The sequence below is a fragment of the Mycteria americana genome, chromosome 2 (assembly GCF_035582795.1).
Source record: "Mycteria americana isolate JAX WOST 10 ecotype Jacksonville Zoo and Gardens chromosome 2, USCA_MyAme_1.0, whole genome shotgun sequence".
NCBI lineage: Eukaryota > Metazoa > Chordata > Aves > Ciconiiformes > Ciconiidae > Mycteria > Mycteria americana.
In genome coordinates this window covers 204,054-215,422 of record NC_134366.1, presented here as the reverse complement: position 1 = coordinate 215,422, position 11,369 = coordinate 204,054, and the positions used below count along the sequence as shown (strand labels likewise).

Below are 11,369 nucleotides of genomic sequence, written 5' to 3'. Positions count from 1 at the left end.
CACAGGCTGCCACAACTGGTTTCCCGACACCTTTTGTAAGCCTGTAATATGTGAACACATTCCTATTGTATCCCATTAGCGTTTATGCTGTGGTGCATTACTGGTGTGAGTGCATTAGGAAGGGCACATTGAACCTCACATAGTTATTTCAAGCTTGCTACTTCAGAGCAGCATGGTCTAGTTGTGTAAGGTGGTGATAGGTCTCCTTAGCCTTCAGATCTGTGTGTTCCAGTGTCCTGGCACCCATGTGGACATTAACAGAGGCCTTGAAAGACCAGTGCACCAAGAGGAGCAAACTGCAGTGCTGCCCTAGTGTACCTTCTGCCAGCCAGCAGCCGTTCAGGCACTGCTTGAGTCAGAAGCAGGAGCGGGGTTAGCTTACAGCAAATCTTTAAAGGATGATTAGTGCTTTGATTTCTTTACAACTGTGTCTTTAAATCGCAGAAACAAATGTTACCCTTTACCTTGCCTAGAGGGCGGTGCAGCCCAGGCAGCCGCGTGTGGACCTGTACCGTGCTCTGGTAGATGCTAGCTGGACTGTCGTAGGGGCCGGCTGCTGTGTACCCAGGGGACCAGCATTCTCAGGGCATGCTTCCTCCTCGCCCCACATCAAAGTCCTCAGTGCTGGCACAAGCACTGCTGTCCTGCCCCAAGCTGCAAAGCCAGGCAACCCCAGACATTGTAGCTGCACGGAAAGTGTTTGTCTGGGAGGCCTCAGCCCCACACCTACCACACATTCCCCTGTGTCCTCTGAGAAATGGATGGATGCATAGGTCTGAGAGTGCACGTGCCACTATGCATGGCATGTCACATGGATGAGCTCTGTCAGGGCAGTCTTCAAGGCAAGGCAGAAATTGTACTCTGGTAGGCATAGAGAAAGACTAGGGTTTGTTCCAATCACCTTTGGGTACAAACTGTAAACAACTTGACTGAAGACAGGATCCCAACAAATGCCCAAGGCACCAGAGCTGCCTGATTCAGGTTAGAGTTTGTAGATTTGGGACAGGGAGACTGATATCCTACAACCAAAACTGTGATTAATGCCGTATATTTGCTCCTTGTCCCACAAAATGCCCTAATCCCCATCTCTTGCTTTTTTGAGTGAGTCTAGAGACTGTCCTGATTAGTATGGGTAAACAGGACGCTCCAAAATAGGTGCATGAGGCAGAGCACAAGGCTGGCTAGGACAGGGACACAGTGATAGGTTTGACACGGGGGGGCTGATGTGGCCTGGCAGGAGGTGTGCAAGGGGAAGGGGTTAGCTGGGAAGGCACAGACTGCACTGGCAAGGTTGGAACATCTGCACAGAAAGGCACAGTAGGACTGGAACTGCAGCCCTTAGTAGAGGACATCCTCGAAGCTGAGCAGCAGGAAACGGTGCAAGGCACTTGGCAGGTGCAGCTGAGACAGGACCAGAAGCAACCGGCCCTCCAGGAAGGTCCTGAGTGTGCAGCGAGCCAGGTGCTGCAAGGACCGAGGTCTTTGCTCCAGGGAGAAAAGTGACTGGTAGAAACGTGGGTATTTCTACAGAGAGAGAAGAGAGGACCAGAGGCAGATAAAGCTGAAGATATCACCCTGGGAACAGAGGTAGAACCAGACATACCTTTACCTTATTCGCTATGGTGCATCCTCCCTGTCCTCCAACAACACCACCCCTGTGCCCTGCAAATCTCCACACAGCTCCAGCCCTGCCCTGCCCTTCAGCTCTAAGCCTCCTCTGGCACCCTGCCGCAGTAGCCCAGCTGCATGTTCTCCAGCCAGCGGCATGCATTCCCTCACCTGTACAACCTCCGCTGGAACCGCTTCCACCCAGTCCTTGGAGACACGCACGTGATCATAGCTGTTCATCAGGGCCTCGATGACACGCGGGCAGGTATGGCAGTACTGCAGCACCTGCGCCAGGAAGAGAGCAGATGAACACAGCCTTTGGGCAAGGTTCTGCAAGCCCCACCTTCACCTCTAAAAAACTGCACGTGCTCAAAACCAGCCTTGGTAAATCTAGGGCCTGAACTAACGTCCTTCCCTCATGCTGTCCAAGGAGATCAAATGTACATGGCTAGGATGCAGATGTCCTTCATCTGCCTCACTGCTGCAAGTAGTTTGTAAGCAGCCAACAGTCTGCTTTATGCCAGGCTCCTTTCCTCACATTTTTCTAGTTAGAGCATGAACCATTCTGAGGCAAGGACTGACACCAACTTTACGTGCAGCAAGACTAAGACATACCATGCCTCTGTTGAGGGCTACACAGGGGTCTCAGGGATGTATTGTGCCTGTTCGGCATGGGGCTGCAGAGACATCCAGTATCTGTGCTGTGTGCAATGGGTGTCCTAAGTAGTACTGTGCCCATATTAGCTGCTACACAGAGCCCCAGGAAGACATCACACATATTTTGCGTGACCCATCTCTGGTGCGTACCATGCCCATGTTTTAACAACACATGTAGGTGCAGGCGACACGCTGGTCCTGTGTATCTTACACCACTAGTGTGGCCTTTGGAGCACACCCCACCCATGCATAGCTGCACAGAGGTAGAGTCCGCCCCCCCCACCTCTTGGCTCCCACTCCCTATGGCCCAGGCCAGCAGTAGCTGTCAGAGTCTATTCCGGCTGTACGAGTGATCCTCATTATCTGGCGTTAATAGGAGATTAATTAGTGTTAATTGTTGATTTTCCTGTATTTTCCCAAAGGGGAGAGCAATCTGCTGATCTCTGGGCTGGGTAATTATTGCACTGCTCAGGAATTAAGACAGGAAATTAACCCTTTGTTTGCTGGTGTCTTGCAGAGACAGCATGAGCTGGAGGGTATGCCCCAAAGAGGAAATGGGCCAACACTTCCCCGGGCAAGTGATTATGGAAACTGGGTAAGTACTGTCCACACAGCTTAGCAGACAGAAGCAGGAGAGTCCTACCAGAGAACATACCCCAGGCAAAAACTTCAGGGAATCCCTTAGCAGCAATGCCAATTCCCCCTCCCCTAGCCCCTGGGAAGAGATAGGCAGGATGGCAAGCAGGCTGGCACAGAACAAGCCCTGCTGCGACAGAAATATCCTTGCTAGGGCCCTGATGTTCACAGCATTCCCTTCCCACCATGCTCCCAGCCAGCTGTGAGGCCCGCACCTTGAGGAGGGAGCCAGGCCAGATGCGGATGGCACCGTAGTTGAGCAGGGCTCGCACCACAAGCTCTGGGTGGTGCTCTAGCTTGTATGCAGTTGCTTGCAGGATATTGTGCAGTGCCGTGTTGCCGCTGTAGTTCATGACATTGACGTTTGCACCCCGGGCCAGCAGCAACTCTGCTACTTGAGCATTGGCGTTCTTGCAGGCCAGGTGAAGTGGGTGCTGGCGGTCTCTATCTGCAGCATTGATGCTAGCACCACTCTCCACCAGCAGCTGGCAGACCCGGTAGTAGCGGTCCATGTCCTGGGGTTGATGGGGCTGAGCACAGGCAGCATTCAGTGGTGTCTGCCCCTCCTCATTCTTTGCCTCCAGCTCTGCCCCATAGTGCAGAAGCAGCTGGACATGGTCTGTTAGGCCATGCCGTGCTGCTACATGCAGCGCTGTGTCATTTTCCTCCTCTGTCCGACTGTTCACACTGGCACGATGCTGCAGCAGCTGCTGGATGCACCTATGTGGGCCAAGATGAGTCAGTGACAGGCTCTCCTCTCCAACTCCTATCCTACCTCCCACCCCCCCACCTCCCATGTCTGTACCGTCCCACAGCTTTCACTTTTCCCAAGAGTCCAAAAATTCCTGCTCCTCCTGCCCTGGAGTAGTGGTTTTAAGCCAGGATGACTGGTGAGCAGAGGTACTGTCATCCTAGGTCTAGCTAATTCTCCACACATCTTTAGTAAGTGTCGTCACACCCAGAGTCTGCTCCCACACACCCATAGAGGCCTGCCTGCATAGCGCATGCCCTGAGCTTCACAGTGTGAACCATCGGCTCTGCATTGCTGGTGGGTAGCAAGACAGCAGCACCAAGCTCAGCTGCATCAGCTGAGGACTGAGCTTGCAGTCATCTGTTGGACTTCAGAGGTGATTCTGGTCCAGGAACATGCAGTAATGCCACCCCATTCAGCAGCCATTTCTGCAACCACCAGCCCACCTGCAGGAATGAGTAGGGACCCCTTCTACACAGGATGAGGCTCGAAGGGGAGGGAGGCCCACTGTGCCACCTGGGTAGAACTCACTTGATGGAGTCTGGCCTCTTGCAGAGATGCAGGGGCTTGTAGCCATCCTCAGAGACAGCCTCAGGGTCAGCACCAAAGCTGAGCAGCAGGCGCACGCAGTCTGTACTGGCTGCTGCACAAGCCTCGTGTAGGGCAGTCTTACCCCCCGGTGCAAAGTTGACAGCAGCACCCCTGAGCAGCAGGAGCCGCAGGCAGTCTGTGTAGCCCCGGCTGGCTGTGATGTGCAGTGGTGTGGTGAGCTCCTGCTCATAGCTCAGAGACCACAGTCCTGCAGGGAAAGAGAGGTCAGGGAGCCACGTCCAGCCACAGTGCACAAAAGCACTGGGCCCAGACCTGCCCTTTGCCCCAGGGTACCTGATGTACATCCCCTCTTGAGAGACTCAGGTTTCCCCTCAAGGGACTGCCTCTTCCTGCCAGTCCCTGCTCTGCAAGGTCCCTGCCTTTGGACTGGCCTGCCCTGCCAAAGGCGAAGATCTGGAGATGACTCTTAGACTCCACAGCCATGCTGACAGGGAGCTCAAAGGAGCAGGAGCCTTGGGGCAGAGGCTGTTACCAGAAAGTGTGCTTTTCACCTGCAGCTTGGTCATGCAGCACAGGGTTTCTGTTGACAGGAGTACAGCAAATGAAGGGCCTAGGGACACAGGCAGAGCTGAAAGCAGCAAGGTGGCTGGGAAGAGCACCATGCATGAAGCACCACAGTAAAACAAAGATGTGCTGGAGCTGGCTGCCAATGCACACAGGAGATTCAGGCAAGCCCTGAGCATGGCACAGACAAGCAAGCTTCAGCAGCTATGGACATCTAGGGCCTAAGAGAGAGCAACAGCTGAAACCTGCCAGCTCTCAAAGATACTGACCCAGCTGGAACCATTGCTGAGCTGGTGCGGTCTGCTGGCAAACAGCCTGCAGCTGTTACAGGAAAAGGGCTCCTTAAATCATGCTTCTTGCTGCCCTTCCAAGCTGGGCTGGAGGATGACATCCCAGACTGCATGACATGTTCAACACTACATACCTCTCACCTCTTTCTCACAGAAGCAGCATGCAGTCAACTGTGTTTCCCAGAGCCAGGTTCAAACTGAACCATCTCAAGGACCTAATGCAGGGCTGTGACAATTCCTTGCCCAGCACAACCCACAGAGAGAACCAGCAGTCCAGCACAGACTGCACGCAGACAGAGCCAGGCAGACAGAGGGAGCACAACCTGGAGCTTGAATCTCCTTTGCCCCATGGGGGAACCCAGGCAGTTTCCAAGCACTTGCACAAACCCCTGCTAGAATGGCCAGGTACCCCGGATGCCCCTCACGCTCCCAGGCATAATCATACTCTCCCACAAGCAGCACAGGGGAACCCAACCACATCCCAGTGCTCTCACTCCCACCCCGACTCCTCTGTAACCCAAACGGCACCCATAACACACAATCCCAGCAATAGTAATGCCCTGCAGCATAAGCAAAAGGCTCTGAGCCCCTATTCAGCTGGGCCACACTGCCTGCCCGCTGATCCCTTGCATACTCAGCCGGCGGAAGTTGAAGCGGTAGTTTTTCCACTCTTCCAGGTCACTGGTGTCAAACACAGCATTGGGACTCAGGTTGTTCTGAGGGTCGCTGAGGATCTCAGCCACAGTCCCCTGATCCCCAGCCAGCAGGGCCTGCCAGTAGACCTGGGCAGGGCCATCCACCTTCCGCGTGCAAATGGGCTCCTGACTCTTGTCTCCTCTGCCTGTGATACTACCCATGATGCAGTACCCAGACCCTCCGCAGAAGCCAGGGCAGGACCTGCTGCTGCCTCACCAGCCAGGCTCTGAGCCTGTGGGTACAGCCCCACCAGTGTCCTGTGCTCCAGCTGACAGGCTGCCTGTCTGCCCTGGGGCGCTCCACAGGGAGGGAGGACATGTCACATCACTGCTTGGCCCAGGCTGGGTACAGCTCGGGTCTCAGCTGTTCTATTCTGGGAAACCTTGTGACCAAACGTTTGGGCCAAGAGGCTAGTAAGGACACCCCTCTCAGGCAGCAGTATCTCTGCAGCCACTGGCTGTGAAGGGAAAGCCCCTAGGCAGGGCAGGGTAGCAGAGTAGCCTGAAGGGTAGAAATGGAGACAGGACATCGCTAAGAAAACAGCAAGAGAAGTAGTCTCATGCCCAACTAGCCTGCTGTCACCCAGCTGCTGCCCAGACCACAACAGCACAACCCAGCTGCCTCCATACACCACCAGCACACCTTTGTCTAGCCCTTGGCTCCTTGCACATCTCCAGCACTGCACCTCCATTTGCTCATTCCACCCAAGCCCTTGGCACTGAACAGGTTTTTAAACAAGCCACAGGGAAGTTCTTTTTAATCAAAGCTTAAAGCCAAAGGACAGGTAGAAACAGGCACAAGGATGGGAATCGGTGTATTACAAGTAAAGTAAAAACACAGAAGGTAATTATCCTTTACACCCCTTCCTACTTTTCCTTGAAATTCAGCCTTGCAAAGAACTCCTGCATGGTCTTAGTACTCTCTTTCCCATCCTCAGACAGTCCCTTCACTTGGGGTTCCTCACTGCTGTCCTTTCACCCGAGATGGCATTTTCCCCTGTCCTCACTTAGTTGTATAAACCCACCCTACCCCTACTTTGGTTACAGAACAGTGCACTTTGCTCACAGTTCGTCAGCATTGTGTGCATTTCATTCAGACCATATGTCCTGGTTTCAGCTGAGATAGAGTTAATTTTCTTTATAGTGGCTAGTATGGGGCTATGTTTTGGATTTGTGCTGAAAACAGTGTTGATAATACAGAGATGTTTTAGTTGTTGCTGCACTAGTCAAGGACTTTTCAGCTTCCCGTGCTCTGCCAGGTGCAGAAGAAGTGGGGAGGGGACACAGCCAGGATAGTTGATCCAAACTGACCAAAGAGCTATTCCACACCATATGATGTCATGCTCAGTATAGAAAGCTGGGGAAGAAGAAGGACCGGGGGGGATGCTCGGAGTGATGGCATTTGTCTTCCCAAGTCACCGTTACGCGTGATGGAGCCCTGCTTTCCTGGAGATGGCTGAACACCTGCATGCCCATGGGAAGGAGTGAATGAATTCCTTACTTTGCTTTGCTTGCGTGCACGGCTTTTGCTTTCCCTATTAAACTGTCTTTATTTCAACCCACGAGTTTTCTCACTTTTACTCTTCTGATTCTCTCCCCCATCCTATTGTGGGGGGAGTGAGCGAGTGGCTGTGTGGTGCTCAGTTGCTGGCTGGGGTTAAACCACAACACCATATATTCTAAAGAACACATCAAACTGCATGGAAGACTAGTAGTATTTAGTTTAATTTTGTGTCATGGAACTATTCAGATCATGCAGCTAAAAACAAGTTAAGTGACCCCAATAGACCACCAAGCAACAATTACCTGGGGGACCAGAGAAGAGTGTAAGATGGGGAACTATACCCTTCTCAGTAATGAAAATAAATGACCAAATTCTATACTGACAGTCTCCAGCATCCTCTGCCTGTGCAGACTTCACCACCTTGTCTAGTTACGATGTAGTGCATGAAAGGGTAAAAAGAGGGAAGTGCCTGGCAGACTCTCTCACCTGATGGAATCCTCTATTTCCCCAAAGATATAAGCAGGTATCCTCTGAGTGCCTGAGGTTCCCAATCACAAAAGCATCACCAGGGAGGCAAAGGGCTGTGTGCGTTAGTGTCAGTAACACCATACAATTTACACTTCCTCTGGGCTTCTTAAAATATCGGTACAGATGACTTAGGCAAGACCAGGTCACTAGAATCTACTTTTAAGGTCACCAGCTGGGTAAGTTTTAAGAAACTGTCCTGCAGGCCAGTGAGATGCATAACCAAAGCCTTGGGTAGCATGAAGATTTGCTTTGGTTTTTGTTCTATACCCTTATCTGATAAATTTGGCAGAACATTTTTGGTCTGTGCTTGATGAATGATCTTGTATGGTTGGGTTTTTCACATCGTGAAACTTTGGATAAGAGCAATTTCTGTGTGAAGGTGTTTTACATCAGCTGTTCTGTTTTCTTTGCGGCACAAATCTTTACAAGCAGACTGACTTGCTGTTCAAGTGCCTGTCAGCCCAGCATAAGACAGGATTTAAAATGTGCAATTAATATCTTTCTGACAAGTGGTCTCCGTTACACAAAGGGTAATACCTTTTGTGTTTTTATTCCTAAGTAGACTGTAGCAATTCAAAACCTGGGTTGTACAAGTCTTGGAACTCAGTAAATAATCTTCACCACCCACAAGTAGCAGCACTTGCATCTGCAAGCCCACCCTATCTGTTTGTCTCTTGCTAGTGTGAATCCCCACAAAACACTCAGTCATGGTCAAGCTTTATCAGTGTGCTCCATAGCTTTGTGCCAGGACACTTGAAAAGAACCCACACCTCTGGGAAAGTGGCCTTCATCAACAGCTCTTCCATTCTGGAACACTGGGGCTTTTGCCACCAACCTTCTGTGGAAGAGTGTGGTGCAATTACGGCCCCTCCACACCTGACACTCCCCATCTTAAGTTCTGGGAGTCTGCCTGCACCACACTACTAACAGACAGCAGCAAGGACATGTGCACTTCCAGGTTGCTAAGCATATCTCTCCCTTTAACACATCAGCTATGCTGCTTACTGAAAAGCTCATAGATGACATTGATGAGAAGGTAAGCAAAAGGGACCAGAGAGCGTGGAAGCATGTGTGGTAGCCACAAGATGTATCTGGGCAAGGTACAGTGAGGTGTACAGATGGGAGGAAACACCAAGGATGAACAGCTTCTACCTCCTGTCACTCAGGACAAGCTCACTTCCACCATCTCTCTGGCAGACTAGATTTCTGCTCCCCTTGCCCAATCCGTCCCACAGAATAGAACAGCTTGCAGGGTGCAAAGCCCACATGTGAAAGCAAGCAAAACAGCAAATGCTTTTTTTCTGGAGCAAAGCCCCCCTCCAGCTGATCACTGTTAACCCTCCCACATCAACCCCAATGCAGCTTTTTAAAGTCAGCGGTTGGAGCAGGGATCGCAATGGCTCTGCTTCACACCCGGATTTCACCACAGCAGCAGGAATAGGTAGATAGAGAGCAATTCTGGCTTGGTCCCCAAGCAGCTGCCTACAAGGCTGAAGCACAGCCATGCCTCTTCCTCAGGATATCGGCTAAGCTCTGCCTGAAGGGCACCGCTAAGACCTCTCTGCTCTTCCCAAAGCATGTCACAGCCTCCAGTTTCTAATGAACTGAAGTGACAGACCCAACTTAAGACATAAGGCAGGAAAAGCATCCTTATACCACCTAATGCCTTCTCACCCAAGCACTCTCTCCACCTCACACATATTTCACATCTATCCCAGCAATCTCTAGCAGGACAGTTCCTTTCCAGCAGCCCTTCCAAGGGCCCTGTTCTCATCATTTCCCAGTAGACCTGCCTCTGGCCAACTTCAACAAGCCTGCTACCATTTGTTCTACAGCCCTCGAATCCTCCTTCCTCATCCAAAAGCTTTTTTTCCCCAAGTCCCTCTTCCACCACCCTGTCTCCACCACTTTTCTTCCCAAGTCCCTCTTCCACCACCCTGTCTCCATTCCTCTCAACACTTTTCTCAGGCATCTGTGCTCTTTCTCTAGTCCCCATCCTGGGCACTTCCCATCCCCGACATGTCCCAGCCCTGCACACCCACCAAATTTCCTGCTAGTCCAGCGCAGCTCATCACCCTTGGTCTCAATGATGAGATTGATGGCTGCACTCTTGGTGAAGTACTTCTGCACCATCTCCAGGTCCCCAGTGAAGAGCGCATTCTGGACCAGCAGATCCCGGCACTCCAGTGGCTCCAAGCGGCTGTTCTGGCATCCCTGGCCAACTGGGCTCAGGCTGTGCTCACTGTGGTGGTACTGGGGCCTTATACGCCGAGAGTACTTCCACTGATCCAGCTGCTCCTCATCCAGCTGCAGCAAGCGTTGTGTGGCAGAGCTGAAGGGAAAGGTGCTGTCCATCACAGGGAACAAACAGGACAAGTCTGAACCCTACAGTAAACAAGCTGCTGCAGGCAAGAGCCTCTTATCCAAGGCTACGTCCTTTGCAGGTTGCTCCTGGGTTCCAGCTCCCCGGCGTCTGGCTGGATTCAGGCACAGGCCTGACTCACCCAGTATAAATAGTCCTGCTTGGCAGCTCACCTTCACCACCTCCCCTCCTTCCAAGAGCTTATTTTCAGCTGCTGGCTGCAATCACCAGCACAGATTAGGCACAGGAGAGGGATAGGAGGCAGCCTTCAAACACTCTCTATGTGCTTTCTTGTTTGCTCTGCAACACCCCTGCTCTCCACTTGGAAAGAAACAGAGCAAGGTAGGGGCAATCGCAGTAGGGGGTAGCTAGGGAAAGGCCTGCTGCAGAAGTGGTGTCGGAAGTCATAAGGGACTGAGTACAGAGGCCTTCCCCACACAGACCACATACCTCTACCTGGACCTGCTACACTGACCCACTGACTTTCTCCTGAACCATGCTGTCCCACTGGACAGTGAGGTTTCATTAGAAGCCATCACACTGGCCCACCTTACTTATCTCCTGGACTGCACCATCTACCCTGCAAAACAGGCAAGTTGTATCACTTGTTAATATTAAATATATATGTGACTAGAAGGTTGTTTGGGTGTTTTTTCTCTTTGGTTTGGGGGCTGTGTTTTGGGGGAGGGGTTGTTGTTATTGTTGCTTTTTTCTTTGGGAGGGAGGGGTTTTTTTGTTTGTTTGTTTTAAATCTGAGCCCATTTATTCTTTACCCTGTCAACTTGGTTCCAAACTGTGATGGAGTTCTTTCTGGTGTGGCTGCAGGTGCTGATCAGACAGAGAGCTAGGCTTTGCTTGTGTTCCTTTTGGTGGCTTGTTTCCAGTGCAGAGAAAAGGATTATGGGACCCAAAAGAGTCCAAGAACCAGGTCTGCTGGCTGCCTTCAAGAGCTGTCAGACACATTCCCTGTTCCCACTGCACAGATACTCTATGCCCATGAGCACTTTGCAGCATCTCACCGGTGCAGCACTGGGGTCACAGGCACACTTGTTCTCCAGAAGGATGCAGTGGCCATATCTCCAGCCCCACTTTTGGAATCCACATTCAAGCTTAACGAAGTGAATGCCCAGGCACAGGTGGGACAGGAGGGCACATCTAGAGCACACTGGCCAGAAGGATCTGCTGATCCTCAGAAGGGGCTCAGGGCCCACCTCACCCCCTC

General features: G+C 51.8%; 1 protein-coding gene across 1 annotated transcript; it reads right to left on the bottom strand.

Moving 5' to 3' along the window:
* Positions 1 to 1,070: 1,070 nt before the first annotated feature.
* ASB10 (ankyrin repeat and SOCS box containing 10) lies at positions 1,071 to 10,239 on the bottom strand. Its single transcript, XM_075492080.1, has 5 exons — positions 9,828 to 10,239; positions 4,184 to 4,451; positions 3,117 to 3,621; positions 1,780 to 1,893; positions 1,071 to 1,524 (listed from the first exon to the last, which is right to left on the bottom strand). The coding sequence occupies exons 1-5, from the start codon at positions 10,138 to 10,140 to the stop codon at positions 1,339 to 1,341; spliced, it is 1,386 nt and encodes a 461-aa protein (XP_075348195.1). The 5' UTR covers positions 10,141 to 10,239; the 3' UTR covers positions 1,071 to 1,338.
* Positions 10,240 to 11,369: the final 1,130 nt, after the last annotated feature.